Below are 22,659 nucleotides of genomic sequence, written 5' to 3' on the forward strand. Positions count from 1 at the left end.
TATATATATATATATATATATATAAAAAGATGGGAAAAGTCATTTTCAGTTTCGGCCTGACACATTTTGCTGCAGGAGGTGCGTTGCGGTGCTATTCACCTCCCGTACGCATTGTGATAGCCCGCACTAGAACGCACAGTACTGCAATGCCCTGCGTTCGGAGTGCGATTTCAAAAAATGTGCATACCGTTTTATTCTGAAGTAAACTTTATGTCTGTAACGCTGCATTTGTGTATTTTTTTTTTTTATCCGATTAATCACAGTTAATAATCAGCTAACTAATCGATTATGAAAAATATCGTTACCTGCAGTCCTAATCAGCACACTTATATCCGATAAAATACAGACTAAGTAATTTACTTGCTGGAATGTCCTTGTAGCCTATAATACATAGGTAGGACCACACACGCAAAAAAAGAGAAAGATGGCCATCATGGGCAACATCACAAAAAATGCCTTACACTAGGGGAAGGCAAACTCCGGCCCTCCAGCTGTGGTGCAACTACAAATCCCGTTAGGCACTGCAAGACTCAGCAGCCAAAGGCATTACTGCCAGAGGCAGATGCATAATGGGAGTTGTAGCTTCACCACACGTGAGGGCCAGAGCTTGCCCACCCCTGCCCTACACTATGGCAAATCTGGTAGCCTACTGAGTCTCATACGAATATAGAACATGTGAAAAGGACATTATAATAGTAGATTAAAATCACAAGAATGAATCCGAATCTCTCCATCCTGATGGACTCACAGAAATCATAGAAGAATTACGGCATTGCATCATACTGAATTCTAACACAGATTCACATGTTAAATGTAGACAATGTACATTAGACATGAATTTCCCTTTCTTCCCATTTATACAGTGGTACCTCATTTCACAAACTTAATTCGTTCCACGATGCTGTTCGCGAACCGAATTGGTTGCGAACCGAATCGAACTGTGATCAGACCCCGATCTTGACTAGAGGAAGCCACGACCATGTATCAGAGCGGGAAGATGGCTGCGGTTGTGTTCGTCAAACGATGCCGAGCTCGCGAACGGGAGCAAAATTTTGCCGAATTTCATGTTCGCGAACCGAATTGTTTGCGAACAGAAGCGTTCGTGAACCGAGGTACCACTGTACTTTGATCTTATCTAATTTAATGTTTCAAATAATTAATGACTGACTGGTGGAATTCACTGCAGAATTATGGAAGCCTTTTATCTACCTTTCTACACCAACATTTGAGGTTCTTATAACATTATATTTTAAATCGATACATTCAATTTCATTGATTGATTTTTGTGGGCGCGGCATAATTCAAAATTTTATATGATTTGACCTGAAGGTCAGTTTTATCCACATTAGCACGTTCATGTCTTAGATTATTTACACTTCACTTATCCAGCGCAGAATCACTAAAATATATACGTTCTTTTATAATTGTCACTACAAAACCTACAAAATTTGCTTCAGTGGCGTACCCCATCTTATTTTGTTATAGATTATTCGTTTTTCTTGTGTCACCTTTTTTTTCTTCTCCCAGGTATTTTCAACACATTATCATGCCCCTGAGTTCTGATACATTAGTAGCAGTATCTGAGTATCTTACATTGTCAATCTTTCCACCCTGTTACATGGTTTATATTGTTGACACCTTGATACTCTTGATATAGTAGCATTTTTCATTCCACAAAGCGAATTGCCTGCAGCCTACCCTTTACAGGCAGCAGACTAGACATATTGCCACTAGCCTAAATATACATGGGGGCATGTTCATATGGTGGAACGAAGATTACTGGAATCCCCCCCCGGATGACAGCGAGTCTTTCTGACTCATGGCAAACCCTAGTGAGGAAATTGTTCTCTCCACAGGCTTAAAGGTACACTCCTACTAGGAATCTTTTTACTATTTATGACCTCATTGTATCAGATTATTTTATGGGCATATTTATTATAGCTTATTATATTCATAATTATTTTTTATGCATTGAGATAGTTCCACATTTGATCTGATTTTATATAGGCATGTCTAGTATATTGGCATATTTATTATTTATGAATCAAAAATAGCGTCACATTGATTTTATTCTATTCCATCCTTTATCTCCATCTATTAGGAGTCTTCACTTATGTCTGATGACTTCTATATATGCAAATAATAAATTACATCAACTGAACAAGTATTACTATTACTTACTTTGCCCATAACTAATTAACCATTAATCCATTATCATTTTATCATTCATTTATTATAAGGATAATTATTTATATCAGTTATTGTTATTCAATCCTACAACCACAATATCTGCTTGCAAGATACATACCACAACTTACCCAGATGTGAGGAGATAGTACGCAATATCAGCTGTAGAATATACTACCACCATAAGTCTATATTGTATCTTTATCACCAGTATTTACACCGTATTTATTTCCACCATTATTATATATCAAACTATCTGATACTGCATCCACCATAGTTTTTATTCCATTACAACTGTGCCTAACTTATAACAGAGGTCACTATGAAGGTTGCCTGATGAAGGGACCGCTGAGGGTTCTGAGATGTTGCATGTGCATACGATACCATGTCTATCTAAACGTCAAATAAAGACGGAATGATAAAATGGACCTTCGGTGTGCTGGTGACTGATTTCCTGATGCTTCATACTATGTGGCTTCATCCATTTCAGTACCCATGAGAGGATTTTGATTGGGGTTCTGGTCTGGAGTGCGAGGGGACATCTGCAATTTTTACCGTATATGTATTTCTCCCCATGTACCTTTCCTGAAGAAATGGCCGCTACAGCACCAAAAAATGCGTTGACAATGTGTTTTTTACGTTATTGGGCCCCTCTGCTAACCCTACCTCCAACCACAAAACCCTCTACTGCATCTGTATCAAGGTCCAGCCACAGCACAAAGTAAGATGTTCTGAAAGATGCCCCCCACGAGACAAGCATTGAATGCAACCACAATCTAAAGGGAGAAAGTCATATTCTCTGCAGACTCTACTTCCAGATTGCTTGGATGACCTGAAACCCCTCAGATGTGAGTAAACTATGTTAAATCTCCTTGATTTAATTTAACACATCCTTTACTCTACTCTATTGCATTTAATTACTACGCTATATGGATCTCTCCTGTGGCCTTTCTTTTGTCTTCTCTCAGTTAAATTTTTTTAAAGAAACACCACAGTGGTCCAAATGGCTGTTCCCCCTTGTTAATCCCATGGGCAACACAGAGGGGTCTGTAGGTTTACACAGTTAATGGTCAGGAGTAAGTGTCCCCTTATGTTTGTGGTTAGTGTGCCCCCTTTATTGGTAGTCAGTGTGCTTCTGTATATTAGCAGTTAGTATACCCCGTAAAATATGTGGTCAGTGTGCCCCCATTGGTGCTTAGTGTACTCGTCCTAAATTGGTGTCCAATGGTTTTTGTTCCTTTTTCATTGGTGACAAGTGTCTGAAAAAAATATCAGTCACTCTTGGCCAACAAAGATAAAAAACAAACTTTCCTGTTGGAACCATTTGTATTGCTTCCCCATTGATAAGCAAATCCCAAGGGATGCCTTGCAGAGGCCTTTACCTCCTCACAGCAGTGATTACATAAACATACAAACACAGGCAAGTAACTGACAGGTTGATAAACCCGTGTGCTCGAAGAGGCAACATGGAGAGTGATTAGATCGTGTCCGCACATACAGCTGTCTTTTTATACTTATGGCTCACCTATAGACTTAAAACTAGGGATGCACCGATACCGATACTAGTATCGGTGCCGATACCGAGTATTTGGGTGAATTAAAACAGACCCCATCTGACATATACAACATTGTTTTGTTCACACCAACACATATACTTTCTGCTAAAGAAGGAAAATTGGATAATCAAAAGGGGCTTGAAATGCTAAAATAAACATTACAAATAATATTGCACACTTTTCATTTTAGGTCTATATAATACAGTTTTGTGTTTTTTAACAGAACTTTACTACTTCTGGAAACCTGTTCATCTGACAGTGTCAAGAGGGAAATCCAGAAATGGTATTAAGTTCACACCTGAGGACTTTCTATAACACACCATGCCTTATTCTAGATAACATTCTCTATGAAACAACAAGCTCTTGTTTATGGCAACCCAACAACAGTGATATTATAAAAGGCAATAACTACACTGTCCAATTTGGTAAGAAAAGACATACTTAATCCAGGACTGCTTTCCTCCTTATCCATTTTGTCATCCCTCCACTTCTCATCAGCAAGTTTATCCAACCGTTCCTCCAGTCTCCTCATATATTGCATTATCTCCTATGGGATAAACACAGTAAACAAAGTAAACTTTACAGGGTCATTCCACCCAAAACTAATATCTTAGTTTTGTGGAGGATGGTAAATCATTGCAAGGCTTCATTTATCTCACAGTACATGGATGAGAGCTTCTCAAGCTGAGCTTCAGGCAAACAGCTAAACTAACAGACTAAAACACATCTATGAGAGCTGGTGTACCAGAATGTGTATTTTTGTACATCCAGTCCCAACTCCAGCAGCTTCCTGCTCCTGTAAATGCAAATTGGAATTTCATGCAAGAAAGACATGCAACAATTTAACGTGTTAGGGATATTGGAGTTAAAACTGAATTCCATGCATCCAAGACACCAAACTGATGCAGCAATGTGTTCAATAATACATACGGAAATGTGTTTTTGACTTGGTATCAAGAGGGAGCAATTTGCCAGAGCATACTGACATAAAGAGAGAGCAGAGTGACAGAGAAATGTGCTCATCAGTCTGCAGCTTCTCCTTTCACTGCTTAGCCACAGAATGGGGGGTGAGGAGGAGACCTTTAACCGTTTCGCTGCCGAGGCCTTTTTTTTTGCACAAATGTTATTATCCACATTTTGGGACTGAAAATTACTTAAAACCCCTAAAACATTATATATTTTCTGAAAGCAAAGACCCTGTAGAATGAAATAGTGGCAGTTGCAAATTTTTAAATTGCACAATATTAGGGCAAATCTTTATCAAACCCAAAAAATCTAGTAAACAATGTATTTAGGTTAATTTTAGTGCCCAAAAATACAATAAAATACCCATTTTTTTGTAAAATATAAAAGATGAGGTTACAATGAGTAAATTGATACCCAAAATGTCCAAGCAAAAAAATGAATGCGTCCGTGAAACGGTGACAAAATATGGTACCCCAAATTGTCCATAGGTGACGCTTTAAAAGCCCGTACAGGTCATCAGTTTAGAGATATCCATGAATATTGGCCTTAGAATTATTGGTCTTTCTCTGGCATGCGCGGCGATATCAAACATGTGTAGCACGATCGTCGTTTTCGTATATAGGTATGTGCTTTAATGCAATTGTATTAAATAAAATAAATGTAAAAAACATTATTTTTAAATTTATTTTATTTAACACAATTTCTAAAAAACTTTTTGTTCTATTTGTTTTACTTTATTTAATTGCCATCAAATAGGGGGGATTACAAGCCCACTATGTGATAGCATATTAGTAGTGACAGGTACTCTTTAAGGTGACACTAGCATATTAGTAGTGACAGGTACTCTTTAAGGTGACACTAGCATATTAGTAGTGACAGGTACTCTTTAAGCTGACAGTAGGGGTCCAAAAGACCCATAGTGTCACCTTTCCACTCTTAATAGGCTATTGGAGTGCAATATGGATTGCATAACTTCACAATCACAATCGCTCCCGGTCCTATTCAGCGGGAGATCTGGATGTTCATTACTCCCCTTCCCCACTTCCCACCGACACCAACATGCTGGTTCTGGGCCCCCAAGAACGGCAGCGGAGCATGGGAAACAAGGTGGGGATGTCGGGAGGGGGCGCACTATCCAGGTCCCTGGAAGCGATCTGGCGGCAGCTGAGCCACCAGAACCGCTTCCATTGTAAAGCCGATAGTCAGCTTTACAAATGTAAACAGTCGGTTTAAAGGGACCTGTTGCCACCGCCATATGACACACGGTGGTGGCAGCGAAAGGGTTAAGTGTTACTGAACTGCAGCAGAGAAAGTCTCCTACCCCGACAGACAGGACAGTGCTGTGTGGCACAGCTGTGTAAATCTCTGAGCTGGATAGACGTTACAAATCCTTTATCAGATAAAATAGCTTCCTTATATGTACTTTATCTACAATATATATTTATCTGCTTGGACACAAAATGCATATTTGTTTGAAATGCACTACACCTAAAACAAAATTTTGGTACTAAGAGGAATTATATGTAAAAACACCAAGGTAAAAATAAATGTATTTTATGTTGGCCACTTTTTTTTGACAAACTCCTTACATGTTAAAAAAGACTGATATGTTAGCACTAGAAATAGATAGGTAGAGAAGGTGTGGGAAAGGACAATTAAAACTTATACATGGAAAGTACTCTGAAAGTAAAACGCACTAATACCTTTGTAGAATATTCATCAATATTTTTACACTACATCCTGTGGACGGACTCAGATCTCACCTGTTTTTCTTCTCTTATTTGTTCCTTTTCCATCTGTGCAACTTTCAGAGCTGATTTCAACTCACTTAGCTCTCGTCTGCTTTCTGATAACTGGACCTTTACAGATTTAAACACAAGGCAAATGTATAATTATTTAAAAAAAACTAACGAAATATGAAAAAAGGAGGGGCAAATCTGTGTACAATTATAAATAGTTCACAAACACAATATATTGGCTGTTAAAATCCTTATTTTTTTAATGAATGTTCTTTTTCCATAGATGTACCACTTTTCCTGTTTCTACTCATGCTCATTTGGGAATCTGATTTTTCTTTTTCCCACCAATGGTTTTTATTAGTGGTCTGCAAAGTACATATAGTTCCTTCCTAATTATTTTCTCTCTTCTTCTTGCGGTCACAAAAGCTACAGACAGGCAACTATTTTTATTTAAAGGAGGTTAGCCACATGGTACTACAGTACCATGCGTTGCGCTGCACTGCAACCAGGGCTGGATTAAGAGCATCATGGGCCTGGTGCTGTTGGTCTGACGGACGGGAAGCAGCAGAGGCGGCTCTCTAATTAGGTGGCCTCTTGCTCTTAGCTGGAGCCCGGCCGCCTAATATGCCTGATTAGAGAGCCGCCGGCGCCTCTGCTTGATTGTGCTCAGCTCGGCCGGCCTGCATTGCCATCGAGCATACTGAGGCGAGCCAGGCCTATTTTTAGTGGCCCCTATGTTAATTCACTCCAGTAGCCCCTATGTTAATCTGGCCCTGACTCCAATGCTATAATATGAACGGGTTATGCAACGCTATGGTATCAATGGGCCCTTAATGTCAAAATGGAACAGTTCTAGCACAGTCTGCAACACACTCAAAGCAATCTATACTGGATGAGATTGCCATGTTGCCTCTTGTTCCCCAATATTGAAATTAAAGTTCAGTAAAGGAAATTTTGTTTTCTCTATTGTCAAATAGCTTCATGGATAAGGTATACCTACAAGAAAAATGGACACTAGGCATGTAGAGGTTATAATCCCTCACACCTGTTCAGTTATGCTTAATGTCATCATTCACTTGGAAGAGAACTAAAAGATTTTTCTTATTTGAGTTGTGTGATGCTTTGGGGGTTTCCTATTCCGTGGGCCATGTTATTTTTTTCCTGCAAGGGTCAGGGGTATGCCCTGTCTGTTTTTTTCAACGTCCTCTTACTACAAAATCACTAATTAGTACTTTTTATTAATGACGGTTCACGTTGCCCCTCCCCCCTTCAGCCCCTCACCCCCTTTAGCCGATACTCCGACCTTGGGATTTTAATCTGGTATTGTCAGTGGGTCACCAAAATTTTTTTTTTTAGTATTCAGCGCTGCGGTACTTTGACTGACGTTTATTTCGTCATACAACGCTTTACTGAAATGAATTTTATACAATTTTTGGGGGATACCATTTCTTTTAGTGGTATTTAATCACCACTGCGGTTTTTATTTTTTACTATAATTAGGAAAAATTACTGAAGATTTTGAAAAATTTTAGGAAACATTTATTATTACCCAGTTTTTTGGTAAAATATAAAAGTCGGGGTCACGTCGGGTAGACACCAAACATGTCAAGCTTTAAAATTGCGCGCACCCGCGAAATCGCAGAAAACTACCATACCCAAAATTGGCCATAGGCGACACTTTAAAAGCTTTTCCAGCTCATCAGTTTAGTGTTATCAGTGATTGATGGCCCTAGAATTATTGCTCTCATTGTGACGTTCGCGGCGATATGTAACATGTGCGGTGTTAATGGGCGCAATCGTCTTTTTTGCACTAAACTTTATTGCTACCACATAAGGGGGCTAATAAAACCCCCCTATGTGATAGCAAAATATGTGACAGGTCCTCTTTATGGAGACCCCTGATGTCCCCTAGGACCCCCCAAAAGAAGCTGATGAAGCACAGATCTGCTCCATCAGCTTCTGAAGCTGGAGAGTGACACAAGAATGCGGAAGTGATGTATTATACAACACTTCCACATTCTTGCAGAGGAGAGGGGATCGGAGGGAGCTCGTGTAACGATCTCCCTCTCATCCCCTGTGACACAGGCGCCATGCTGATCCCGGGCCATGCTGAGCACCGGGCACAGCGGTGAAAAAAGTTAGAGAGTTTAATACTACTTTAATAGGATTGATGTCTGTTACCTGACATGCATCTTTCTCCTGGTTTAGTTTGCGCTGAAGTTTCTGCCTTTGGCTTCTCTCATCTTGTAGATTGCTTTCCAAAGTGAGCTTTTCTGCTTTCAGATTCACGATCTGGTCTCTCTTGGCCTAAAATAAAAATAAAACCTTAAAGGAAAACTAACATGTTTTGCTGGCGGAGAGGGAAGAGGTTGTGTTCCTTCTTTAAATATTTAGCACAACAGCTGCAATCTTTGAATTGGATGTTCCGATGTTCTGAATTAAACCTCTACCCCATTGGCTATAAATGGTATATATAAAATATTAATTTGCAATATTTGTTCTTTCGAAAATAAATACAACAACATTTTATGTTTTTATGGTTTTGGATAGAGCAGAGTTAAAACCCATCAGTTTATTTTTTAACGTGTCCCAGTGGGGAGGTTTTCTTTCATTTCCTGTTTTGGAAACACAACATGAAATTACAGGGAATGTCTACAAGGTAAGGGAAATTCCCCTCTGCTGTCTGTCCTCACTAGAACACGTGTCCTAGTTGAAAAATGTACCCTTGTCCTCTTGTTTTGTTGACAAAATTTCGATTTCTTATCACTTTCTGTCTTAGTGATAATGGTTACCAGGACAAATACAATCTCCCCAGCAGGGATTCCAGAGAGCAATTAAACCTGTCTGAGGTTTAAACCCTTCACAACTCTATTTCAAATTTAAAACTAGATTTGGGATAGAGATTAAAAGATTAACTTCTATGGTACAATCCTTGTTAATGTTTTTGCAAATTCCCAAGTTAGAAGACCTCGCAATTCTTATTAAATTTTAATAATTTTACTATTTATTAAATTACTTTTTTGCCTCAATTTCATTTTTTACAATGCTTTTCTCCTGGTGTTTGATTTCAATCCACGTCACCCCATCCCCCCGACTTCCTTGGCTAATACTTTTTGTTTCTTTCTTTATGGTAAACTGCAGTAGTACCTGCAAAAGGGAGGGTAACACGAGTTTTGCATTTTTCTTGGAGTCCTTCCTTAATTTTTGTCACTTCCTTTGTTTCCTCCTTTTGCCTGGCTTATTATTATTTCTATTTATGAAATGCTAACATTGTATGCAAGACTAAGTGTTAAAGGGAAATATTTTACCCAAAAAAGGCTTCTTTCATGCACCCTTGGAATCAAAGGGATTGGATTCTCTAACTTAGAGGCAAAGACTTGTCCCTAAAAGTTAAGCTGTGCCCACTTGTTACACCCCCCTGCATGCAGTGACAATACTTTCACTGGTTGCTGAGGTACGCTCACTGAACTGGGCAGTTGCAAGAGCACAAGGTTAACCTGGTCATATACAGTTTGAATTTTGGATGCTCCCTGTGAAATTCAACCCATGAGTGGCGCTGTCGACACCACCTGCCTCGACAAACTCAACTGAAAAATCAGAGGAGCAGGGAGGAAGAAGCTGGCAAAACAGCATGTGTAGCCAATAAGCTGCAGTCTCTGCTTATGTATTCTGACAGCTCAGGTGCCAAATGTCAGAATACAGTAGCTAAAGTCCAATATGTCCCCCTGCACTCGTCACAGCGTCTCCGGCCCGAATCAAAATAATGGTGCTTGCAGTGATACTCACGGATGGCGCCGTGCACATCAAATGAACAGGAATCCCCAGCACTCAGTGGAAAATATTCAAACGATAAAGTCCATTTAATTGGACAAGTCATCATACATGTTGCAATAATTATAACCGACGTTTCGGGGCCACGCAGGGACCCTTCATCAGGGCAACAATGTAACACTCCTTTGCCCTGATGAAGAGTGCCTGCGTGGCCCCGAAACGTCGGTTATAATTATTGCAACGTGTATGATGACTTGTCCGATTAAATGGACTTTATCGTTTGAATATTTTCCCACGAGTGCTGGTGATTCCTGTTCATTTGCAGAATACAGTAGCTTACAGGGGATATTCGTCCATCCATGCTGTTTAATGCAGATGGGGAACCAAGAAATCTTTATGTGTAGGTCTAGCTTTAGCCCCAACAGAGCATGGGGCAGCTGAGCCTTTAGTAACAAAGTGGAACAAGGATCGACAGGGGGCAAAGGTAATAGCAGGTACCCCGTGGTGCGTTAGATTTGCTGTAATACATGTTCGTTGTTTTATACACCTAAAGATTTCTAATTTTGGTTAGCCATTCTTATGGTACACACACTTTTGTTAGTCAGGAAGACCACTCTGCTACTTCCTAGTTTAGCATCACTGATCTAAGTCATCTTTCCTGCTTCTGTGGTGCAAGCTGGAAGTAGGGAGGTGAGATAGGAAGCTACATTGTTAAACTAGGAAGCTAAATAGCTGAATCAGTAGAAAAGTGTGATTAGGGATGAGGTGTTGGGCTCTTCTACTCATTTGCATGAAGCAGAAATTGTGCCTGTGCAGGGGAAACAGATGTAGACACTACACAGAATTAAAAAAAAACAAAAAAAAAACCAACGCATATGTATTTCACTTGTGTAATACGTTATTTTCCCAGAGTTATGCATTAAGGAACATACACAAAAAATATGACACCCCCTAAGAAAAAAATGATTTGACATATAAATTATTAGAGATAGATATTTCATCCCATACATCAAAATGAACCATACTTACCTCCATGCTGTGATTCAGTGCGGTCTTCTCTTGCCACCACTGCCCCATTCCTTCTTTATATCTGAGACTCAAGTCAGACACTTTGAGGGCAAGGTCAGCTGTCTCAAGGCGGCTTTTGTGCAGGTCAGAGATGGTGCGATCCCGAATAGAAGAGACTGTAGCTAACTCCTCCCCTAACAGTATCACTTTCTGCTGACTGGAAGAGAGAATGTCCTGTGTGCACCGCAGCTTCTCACGCAGAGTATCTATCTGCAACTACACAAACACAGGCAACCGAGTTACCCTGACAACAACTGAACTTTTGGCAATGTTTAATCACTGTTTCTTTAGTTATAAGTACAAATTTAAAATAAGTTGAAGGTACCTGTTGAATTACATAAATTGTTGCATTACAAAGAAAAGATTCTGGCACAAGTGTGTAATAATTTGAATGTATAAACATTCAGAAAATGCCCTTTTAAAGCCCAGTGATCTGGGTCACCATTGGTCCTACACGCTTCTTGCACAGTACTTCAATCAACAACGCTCATGCTCCCAGAACAGCATTGTTGATTGGAGTGCTGTGCAGGGGGCATGTCTGCCCATGGAGACCCAGACCGATGTGCTTTGTGTGAGAACACTGTTTCAGCACTCCAGTGTGCGGGCAGCACAGGGCAGCTTCCCGCTGTGCTAAACACAACACATGGTAATAGAAAAAGATATAATGCCATAATATTTACTTATTATGCAGCCTGACTTCATCACTGTTGCAGAGAAGTTTATATATTTAGTTGGAATTGTCCAATTAACTCATGATTCTCAGTGAATGAGGCAGAGAGATAAGTCAGCCCTGCAACTCATAGTCTATAGTTTCTCATCAACGGTTGAACAGTGTATGCTCATGTCAAGTAAAAATAAATAAATATATCTTCTAAGGGCTGGATCAATGCACATAAATAACAAAAAAATTATAATACCATTAGGAGGTGTTCAAGAAATTCAACAGACCTTAGAGCACTCGGTCTCTGAAGAAGCCTCTGCAAGTCGCTGTTTTAGCTCGTTCCTTTCTGCCTCCAGTGACTCTTTTCTTGTCTTCAGACTGTGAAGCAATGAAACATACATTGTACACCATCATTGCAGTGAAACCTATGCAACTGTGGCCATAAGCTGTTTATCATTTTCAACTGAGGTAACACATCAGACCATTGCCAGAGAAATGAGCATTGTGGATGACCTGAAGGGGTACAATGGAAAAAAAAAAATTTTTCTCCATTGAGGGACAAAGTAATTTAGGAATTCTGTTACAGTCGGGTTATAGTGCTGCCTACATAAGGCTGGCAAACGAAAATAAATGTTGGTCAGCCCCAGTATATCCACCCAGCATGCCTCAGTTTTTTAAGCAAGCTGAACATAGGGCCAACAACATAGCAGGGCAGGAATTCGGTCCCTCAATAGACTCTAAGAAAACGATTTTATCTTATTTTCTTTATGTTCAGTGAGCAACACAGGACAATATATTACGGTCAGGACTTGCAAAAGAAAAACAATTGAGGAGTCTGTGACCTCAATCTCTTTTTCTATTGTAAAAGGGAAATAACAGGGGTAGACCTTTAGAAGAAAAGTAATGGTCTAAAAGGTGCTTAACGTGTAGTAGGAATTTAAACCCATCTCAGGCCGCATCCTCTGTGTATGGGCACCAAATAACTTGCAATCATTATACGCAATACATTTTAACTGATTCTTCTCCTCTCCATCCAATTTGCTGGATTAGAGGAATTATTCCTATCCTGCTGTGAAGATATCATCACTGCATATACTTTTTCAGCTCACAATCAGAAAAAGAAATCACCAAATCCAGAAACAGTTAATAGGTAAATGTTGTCCTAACTTGAGTTCTCCATTGATATGCGAGTAGTGATGAATGTCTTCATGTCAGAGGATAGTTCCCCAGAAACAGTATATTTTGTTTGCAATTATAAGGCAGTTTCTGCTGTGAAAGGGGACAATAACGGGCTGCTTAGGCAGTTAGAGACATTTGCTGTCTCAAAGGGTGATTCGATTAACTTTTTAGGGAAAATCGGGTACCCATCTTCCACCATCTATACAGAAAGTACTTTGGGATGTGCCTCTTTAAAGAGACCTCCATCACCAGACCATATATTTTAGCAAAAATGTTACCATAAGTTTATATGAGCATTTAACATATTTTATGCATGTTATTTACTTGTAAAAGCCTCCTTTGTGTGGACACCCATAAGCAGTGAAACTGCTGCTGGGCGCCACCATCTTGAATGTGATGTAAGCAGCCCCAGCAGACTCAGAGCTGTCACTCAGATGACACACCATTGTGTTCCCCTATGCTCCTTCCCAGCAGATACATAAAAGGTTATATAGGAAAGTAAAGGGAGGGGTGCAGGACTTAGGACAGCACAGAGAGTAATTAGGGGGCTTTGCTAGGGAACTGACTAGTCAAATGTTCTAGCATTTTGGTCGGTGTTGATGCTGGTTGGAGTCATATGAGGATAGGTAGCTCTCAGTCTTGCCCGTCATTCTCACTGATATATCTGCCTGCCTTTAGCCAGCCTAAGACACTACAGCATTTACACAGCAAATATAGTGATAAATACATGTCTGTCTCTTTATCCGTTTTCAGCAGCTTCAGATTCATGATTTGGATTTCACCCTCAAGTTGCAGAATCCTCTCTCGGTGCTCAGCCTCGTTTTTACTCAGAACATCAAGTTCTTTCCTTGCTGTCTGCTCTTTATCACAAAGTTCCTGTGAACAAGATCCAGAGGAATTTAGAAAGTTTAGTTCTGACAAATCAATTCTTAAATATACACATAATCAAATCCCTATCCACGCAGTGAAGAGTCCACAATATACCTATATTTGCCACGACAGGGCTGATATAAAAGCAAAATGCATTTGATTTAGAAATACTAGAGGAAAAAAGTGGACCGTTTGCAGTACCAACCAATTAGGTTTCATGTTATATCCAGGTTCTGTACTAAGATAGATACGTATATGGTTACCTGATACTGCTGATTGAGCTTTGAATGCTTGTTGTCTGAAAACTCCACTGCAGTCTCTAGTTGCTGGACTTTCTTCTTCAGGGAGCACACCACCTCTTCCAGTGTAAGTCTAACCCTCATGAGGTCATTTCTTTCCTGCTGAGAGAACTCCAGCTGTTGCTGTAAGAGCAAGCATTTTAATCAGGAGATTATAGCAAGGACTATGGAAATACATAGAAACAGCATAGCATCTGTATAGAGAAACATATGATAATATGAACAGAAGAATGGCTTGATTATGATTTTGTATTAGAGAGATAAAGGGGAGCTATTAAATAATTCACCTCTGTCACTATTTTAAAAAGATGAACATTGCACTTTATAGTCACAGAACTACTACCTGTTGCACTGAACCCCTCTGTGGAGAAGAGATATTGTTGCTCAAAGATTTTTTACATTGAACATTTCTGGGAGTGCCGGGTGCCTCTAGGTCTCTCAAGAGGTCTCTCCGCTGACCTCTATATCACTGCAGGACACAGGGTTCAGAGGAAGGAAGGAACCACCAACCATATAAAAATAAGTAGTATTTGTTCTGGTAATAGAATTCCTTTAAGGCATTCTCCCAGCTGCTACAACTGGTAGCTATCATATGTTCTGAGAGTGGATGCTGCACTACTATCAACTGTCATTTGATTGGCAAGAAAAATCATGGGTGTCCTAGCAGGTTTCAAGACAGGTAGATATCTTAGCCCATTGTTTTTAGAGTGGCATTTTCCCTCATTTCCCAGTTCATATTGCTCTCCTGCTACCTTAAAACTGTACAAGTTACCTGCAGGAAAGCAGATTTTGGTACAACCAAAATCATGTCCAGAGAAGCCTCTTCATCCTCCAGGGTGACCAGGTCTTCCATTGGACGGGGCTCACTGATCACAAAAGGTTCACTTATCCCTTTCACAGTTCCCTGTTGATCCACATAGCGAAACTGGTACTGCTGTTCACTGGGGCGTGGAAGATAGTAGGCTATAGGGAAATAAGGCAAACATTTAGCTATAATCCCAATACTTGTGCAATGTCTTTTGTACAGATTAAAGTGTGACACAAATCGATGACAATATCCCTGTACAATGATTTAATGTAAAGTGATATATCCAACCTTTGCAGGATCAAACTTGCAGAATGTAAACAGTACATTCTACTAATGAACGATGTATGCTTGTCCTTGCATTTACCGTAGTTTACATGCATTGACTCTCTCTCTTCAGTTTGATAGTGTGAGGTTAGCGGTCACATACTGGATTTCTGCCAGTGAGAGCAAACACACGCGCGCGAGCAGCAGCGTGGGTGACGAGACGCCGAGAAGACGGGAGAGAGGACGGCAGAGGCGGCGGGACCGAGGGTCGGGACCGGGACCAGGGGTCGGCGGGAACAGAGGCCGGAGGACAGCGGGGCAAGCCGGAGGACCAGCCGGGACAAGACCGAGGACCAGACGGGCCAGACGGAGATCAGCAGTACAGAGGACGTGAGGTCGGTGGAACAATCGTGATGTTGTGTTACTACACATTTGGGCTAAACTTAGACATTTGGGCTAAACTGGAAGATTTGCACACTGGCAAACAAACAGTGACCAGCCTGGTATTAACTCCTCCCACTCCCAGCATGCCTCATTTTTGTTTCTAGTGTCCTAACAGGATAGATGTCTTTTCACTACTGAGAAAAGTTTAACTGTTTTACAAGCTTTTTTTTTTTTTTTGTTCAAGATTATTTAAAAGATTTAGTTTACATGCTGGCTGGTCTCTTGTGCCGCTTTCTGACTGGTGTATCCTCAGAAATAGCTTTGGATGCCGTAACCAGACCCAACTGGACTGAATAAAGATTGTGGGATCTGCCTGGAAAGTAACTCTCAGGCACTGGGCACTGCTTGTGGCAACTTCCAGACCTTTGTGTACTGTGTTAGTTGCCGCACCGTACGATTCAAGTCAAGGACCGTGGAACAGCCTCTGGAGTGACCCAGTCTCTGAACTCTCATTAATGCCTAGACCATGTGGGCTGATCATGGGGAGCTACTTACAACCGGTAAGCACCATTATTACAACCTTTTCTTCCCTTGATCTCCACAGAAAGGATTAAAATGCTGAGGAGTTGCTGAAGATGTTGCTGAATCACTAGGAGGAGTGTCACGCATGCACACTTTATCACCACCACTCCTTATGGCAAGAGATGTGGTTTCAGCTTGGTTAGTCCTCTCTGATCTGGTCACCTCTGGCTATTTGAAGCTCCCCTGCTCCCAGTATTGGGTTTGTAAGTGCTCAAGGTTTTTACCTTTTGTTAGAGCCAAGTTGTTCCCATTTTTGGGGCAACATGTTGGATAACAAACACAAGAGAACTAGTCCCACTGAATCGGGTATCTCTGACTCACAATCCACTTAAAGTTCTGCGGTAACCTGCAGTGTTCCCTCTCAAGGACCTTACACCGAAAGCCTGGAGTCCCTACTTCTCAGAGCTCTCCTTGGCTCCATAGGGTGTGGGAGGATTTCACCACAGTTAGGAAGGATTTTATTTTGACCCTCTTGTAGGTGGCAATATATCTGAAATGTCTTGGAATCCTGTGTCCCTCAATGAACGAAAAAGAAAATTAGGAGAAGGCTAGAACCCCATTAAGCTTTCCATTAATGTCTGTGTCTCCGTTGAAGATTTTTCCTCACTTGTCTGGTGAAATCATTGTCACTATAACAGTAAGAAAGGGGACATTTCTGTAACAAAGCCACAAATAGCATGTATTATAATCCCGCCTCACTCTATTGAAAATGCTTTACACTTTAGCGTTGAGGACTGTAGAAACGCAGCACTGCACTTCTTATTCTCTTGTACAGCGTTTCTGTACAAGAACTCCAGGCTGCGAGACATCACAGGCAACCTCAGCCTTTGCTACAGCAAACAAAAGATTACTTAGTGAAGATCCAGAGTCCATGCATACACTCATATCTCTGATAAACACTAACATCATTCCTGTTCTATGTGCTTGCTTACACAGGGTTATTTATTAAAGTGGTAGACAGAGCAAGAATGTTGTGTAGTTACACATGATGACACGTGACTAATCATTTTCCCCCTATTAGTTTAGTCCAGAGGAATTGTCACTAGCTACCAAGCCAGAACTCAGTTTTGTCTGATATATTACTTTAGTGTGCACTTGCTTATGCCAGTGCATTTTGCAGTACAGTAGACTTACTTTCTTTGTACAACTTTTTTGGCTGACGCACAGCAACTGGTACATCTAAAATACTGCTGAAGTAGAAATAAGTGCTGCATGTTAAACAATGATCCAATACATCTATGTATGAGCCCTACAGCATATGTTTGAGTATACGATGCCAAACGGGGGTCATTCTTGGGCTGAGCTCACAAAGAAAGATACTGCTGGCAAGAGATATGCCATGGTCATCCAGATTGTTGCACTACTAGTACCAGAGCCATGTATGTCCAGCCTGAAACACTGACTGTTCTACAGAAATGACTAACCTTGAAACTGCACACTGCAGTGAGTTACTGATTCATCCACAGAAGGTTCTGAAGAGGCTGTCCAGACAAATGTGTCATAGTCCTGTATAGAGGAGCTGCTTACCTGCCATGGAACAAGTACATTCAGTATAAACAGTATAACAAACAATACAAAGCATAGTAAACATACTGTATGAACTCATTAAAATACTGACCCAAGCAGCATAATCACATAAAGTGCTGTGCAAACTGTTGGCGCTATATACATCCTGAATAACAATTATTCTGTATAATAATGAAATCTGGCAAATGTAAGGGATTAAAAGATCTGACAGGACACAAGCGAGGCTTATGAGAACTGGACTTGTTCTGGTGGTTGCAATAAGGCGGATCATGGTTTGCAATGTTAGGAATGATGTGAGCAGAATCTCCTTCTTCACACTATGACATTTCCTCATAAACTTGCACTCTTTTCATGAGTTGTTCTCTGCACAACATTTTGCTTTCTATAATCTATTATTATGATATTATTATTATGCAGTATTTCCAGTATATAGCACCAACAGTTTGCACAGCGCTTTACAATATAAGGAAGACATTACAGTTACAATACACATAAATACAGGATTGTAAGGAAGGCCCTGCACAATATGCCACGACTACTACTTTTGTAATGTTTGGGTCTAAGAATTGTATGTGTTGGCACCAAAATGAGGGCCCTTAAATCAAGGCTAGAATTGGCCAACAACATTTCCAGTCAACATGATTAACAAGGACGAGCTAATACTACCTGGAGCTCCCAGGCCTAGATTAACTTTGTCATGTGAATTTAAATGTCACCAACTCCCCAAGACCAATGATTACATAGGATTTAACTCACTCTGGGGTGATGACCACCCACAACCACCCCACAGAGTGATGATCACCAGCGTAGCTCCCAGACTAAAGACTGGCCATGACACTTCCTCCACACTAAAGGGTACTTAGCTCTCCCATACCCCTCAGATTGCCGAGTACCCACAATCTTTTAAGCCCTGAAATAATGAGCACATGAATGCACTCATACAACAATCTTCCCCACCACATGTTTTCAGGTGGGACATCCTTTTCGTAATAAAAGTAAAGTGGCCAAAAACATAGCCTACACTGAAAATAAAGCCTTCTCATACTGATAGCTACCTTCCCGGAGCCATGGCACCTCTCTTATCCTCTCACCTGCAGAAGTCTCCACCTCGTGAAAGCTCTGTGTCAGTGATTAGCTGGGGATAATAACCTGCTACCCTCCCTCGTATGACAGTGTTCGGACCTGGCGACTGACAACCCAGGCCTGAGGACTGCATTCTGCTCCCCCATACCCAGAGATACCAGGCATTTAAGTATTTGTCCCACAAAGCAGTCCCACAAACAGATGGAGTGTTAGGAAAATGCAAATAAATTTTTTATTTATACATGTACATGGGTCAGCCAAAGGTGTTCATTACATACACATTCTGTACTTGCTACAAAGCAGTCCTGGCTGCAGTTTACTGCACCTCTTATCTTAGTCTATAGTAAGTAGAGCTGCAGCTAACGATTATTTTCAAAATCGATTAGTTAGCCGATTATTAAGTTCGATTAATCGGTTAATCGGATAAACAATAAAATAAAGTTTAAAAAATGGCTCCAGTGATGGACTACTAGTTTGTATTGAGGTTGTAGTCCATCACAGGAGCAAGCTTGGAGCGGTGGAAGTAAAAAAGAAAAAAAAGATAGTGTGGTGTGCAATATAGTGAAATGGAAAGTGTAAAATTATACAGCAATGAATGCAGAATGGCACCGGCTATAGAGGACTACAAAACCCAGCAAAAGCACATTATATAGCGCAATGCAGAACACCGCCAGCTATAGAGGAATACAACAAATCCCAGCAATAGTACACAATAGCTGGCGGCATTCTGCATTGCGCTGTATAATGTACTATTGCTGGGTTTTGTAGTCCTCTATAGCTGGTGGTATTTAGCATTGTACCACTTTATAATGTACTATTGCTGGGATTTGTTGTAGTCCTCTATAGCTGGTGGTATTCCGCATTGTACTGTATAATGTATTATTGCTGGGACTTGTAGTCCTCTATACAGCGCAATGCAGAATATCACCAGCTATAGAGGAGTACAACAAATCCCAGCAATACATTATACATACAGTGTATAATGCATTGCTGGTATTTGTATTCCTATGTATAATGTACAGTACAATGTACCATCAGCTATAGAGAAATACAAATCCCAGCAATACATTATAGAGCACCATGTGTGGGAAAGTGCAGGCTTACCTGACCAGTCTTCCAGCAACTTGCTTCTGAGATTGGACCTGTCTATCAGCTGCTGTCATCCCCCCACCCCTGCTCCTCCTTACTACATCTCCCCGCGTGCCTTGCCGATCGTGGATGGGCAGGAAATGTGAGGTGGGGAGGAGGTGCGGCGTGTGGAGCGTGGATGCGAGCGGGTCTGGCAGCGGCGAGCGTGAGGTGGGGAGGAGGTGCGGCGCACAGCGTGTGGAGCTGTGAACAGGGCCAACTGATCGGAAGCCGATTAATCGATTATTGAAAAAGTTGACAACTTTTTCAATAATCGATTATAATCGATTATGTCGATTAGTTGTTGCAGCCCTAATAGTAAGTTCAGAGTGATTGAAAACAATACAACTGCTAGCTGGCAGTCACTCATCATTTTCTTTTTTTTTGCTGTCTGTAGCCCCAATAGTTGAATAACCCCTAAGCCCTCGTTCACACCTGAACGTTTCGTAGCGCGTTCTACGCTCGACGAACGCTCTACAAAACGCTCAAAAATATAAATCGCATTGTATTCAATGGTCTCGTTCCCACCTTGGCGTATTTCCGCCCGTCCCTAACGCACTACAAAACGGCCCACGCCTGAAAAGGTACAGGTACCACTTTGGGCCTTTTTGTTGCGCGTTTCCATTTGTATACAGCCAAGTAGCCTTCGGAAACGTGCGACGATCGCGCAACTTTTTTACCGCGAATCGCGGTAAAAAAACGCGCGACAGACGCGCATATGCAATACGCCTAGGTGTGAACGAGAATTTTTCTTTCTACGATTGAATAGATTGGCACACTTCTGCTAGTTCATTTATAAAACACAGGCTCATTTCCTCACTTTGAAGATGCCGATCCAGTCCCTGCTGGAGCCCTTCATGCCAGCTGGAAGGGTGTAGTGACATTCCACATTGGCATTGGGAACATAGGTGTGAGCCACATTCAGGAAATGGACAGGGTGGGAGTTGGCCTCCATAACAGTTCGTTGTTTCAGTCTATAAATGATAAGAAATATGGTTACCTTTTCAAAGGTGTTTAATGTGGACATGACAAACAAAACACCAATAGTATATTCAGAAAAATGTTATATACAGCAGTATAAACCAGACGCCCCTTTATTACAGCTTTAAGAAGACATTTCCTAGCATAACTGCATGCATCGTACAGCTAGACTGTGGTGTTAAAAAGGGCAGAATCACAGGCCTGGTGAGACCCGCACGCAGCCTTGGTGAGACCGCACACAGCCCTGGTGGAACCGTAGTGGTTGCAGCTGTGACTGGACCTTGGTGCTCTACCACTGTCCTAAAATCATTAGCCTGTATTGTTTTAGAAAAAATGTCACAAATTTTTTTTTTATCAGTAATTGGCGAGTACTCGAGGAATAGTACTTGTACTTGGTCTTGAATAAATGGTATTGGTGCATCCCTAGTAAACATAACTCCCCAACCTCCTGAAAGGGGAAGCCAAGTACGAGTTTTAGAGCAAATAAAAAGGTAAGCAAACATTTTTTTATATTTTTTAAATTCATGCAATGTGAATGGGAACATGTAACACACATAAAGTAGGTGTGTCCTAATTTGGCTGCAAAAGTGGAGATAAACTTTAACGTGACACAAAACGCAAGAGTTGAACCTTAAAAAAGCATTCAAGTACCTTAAAGTGACATTAAAGTCAAATATATTTTTCCCTCCCCCCCATTGTTAATGAAAGCACTTACCTTAAATTATGTTTCTTAATCTGATCTTCTTCTTTCCTGTCCTTTTCATCTCTCCCTCCAGCGCTGCTGCGGGTCTCTGATCCAGCGCTGACTCCTCTGTCCTTGCTGGCACTTCCTGTCCCACTGTGTCTGCATGCAGGTGCACGCGTCCATAGACTTACCTTGCGTCGCTCCTCGTCTCCCGGCCGAAAATGTGAACTGCGCATGCGCCCGCCCCAAGATGCTTCAGATTTTCAGACAGGAGCGCGCAGGGAAGACACGGGTAAGTTTAAGCTGCTTTTAACCCCTTCGTGACTGACGACGTACAGTGTACGTCGCCAGCATCGGGGCTGTTTAAACAGACTCCCGGTGACTTTTGCCGCCGGGAGTCTGTTTAAACTTGTAGAGCCGACTGTCGGCTTTACAACAGAAGCGATCCTGGCGACTTACCTGTCGCCAGATCGCTTCTGCAGGGTTAAAGTTTTTTTTTTTTTTTTTACACTTTTTGCATATATCTACTGCTTGCTAGCAGTAGATACATGCAAGAACACCGGAGGGTTTACCCTTTAATGATCAACAAATCATTAGTGATGCACAAATAAGATACATTGTATTTTTAAGATTGAACTCCTAAGTTTAGTGTCACTTTAAAGGAGAACTATGGGGTTAAGGCTTTTCCCCATAGTTCTCCTTAGGGTAATGGGAGGACACAAACTAGCGTCCTCCTGTCACCCTAGGCTCAGTATACCGCGAGCTACAGATCGCGGTATACTGAGACGCCGTAGCTGAAGCGGATCCCGACAACTATGCCGGGAACCGCCCAGCTGCGTGACTGACAGCTGGCTCTGCCTATCTAGAGAGAGACAGCTGTACCCGCCCCCTCCCCCGTCCGTTCCGCCAGTCAGCGCTGGC

General features: G+C 41.2%; 1 protein-coding gene across 1 annotated transcript in view; it reads right to left on the reverse strand.

The window, feature by feature from the left end:
• The window catches only part of CALCOCO1 (calcium binding and coiled-coil domain 1), a 59,740-nt gene that overhangs the window by 30,820 nt on the left and 6,261 nt on the right, over positions 1–22,659 (reverse strand). The window contains exons 2-11 of the mRNA XM_018556210.1: positions 20,893–21,046; positions 17,759–17,861; positions 15,069–15,259; positions 14,261–14,419; positions 13,855–14,003; positions 12,236–12,326; positions 11,249–11,503; positions 8,630–8,755; positions 6,473–6,568; positions 4,185–4,290 (exon numbers count right to left, since the gene is read on the reverse strand). Of these exons, the coding sequence (XP_018411712.1) occupies positions 4,185–4,290; positions 6,473–6,568; positions 8,630–8,755; positions 11,249–11,503; positions 12,236–12,326; positions 13,855–14,003; positions 14,261–14,419; positions 15,069–15,259; positions 17,759–17,861; positions 20,893–21,027 (1,411 nt within the window). The 5' untranslated portion in view covers positions 21,028–21,046. The remainder of the gene's footprint in view (positions 1–4,184; positions 4,291–6,472; positions 6,569–8,629; positions 8,756–11,248; positions 11,504–12,235; positions 12,327–13,854; positions 14,004–14,260; positions 14,420–15,068; positions 15,260–17,758; positions 17,862–20,892; positions 21,047–22,659) is intronic.

Source organism: Nanorana parkeri, unplaced genomic scaffold (assembly GCF_000935625.1).
Source record: "Nanorana parkeri isolate BGI_ZX_2015 unplaced genomic scaffold, ASM93562v1 scaffold228, whole genome shotgun sequence".
Classification (NCBI taxonomy): domain Eukaryota; kingdom Metazoa; phylum Chordata; class Amphibia; order Anura; family Dicroglossidae; genus Nanorana; species Nanorana parkeri.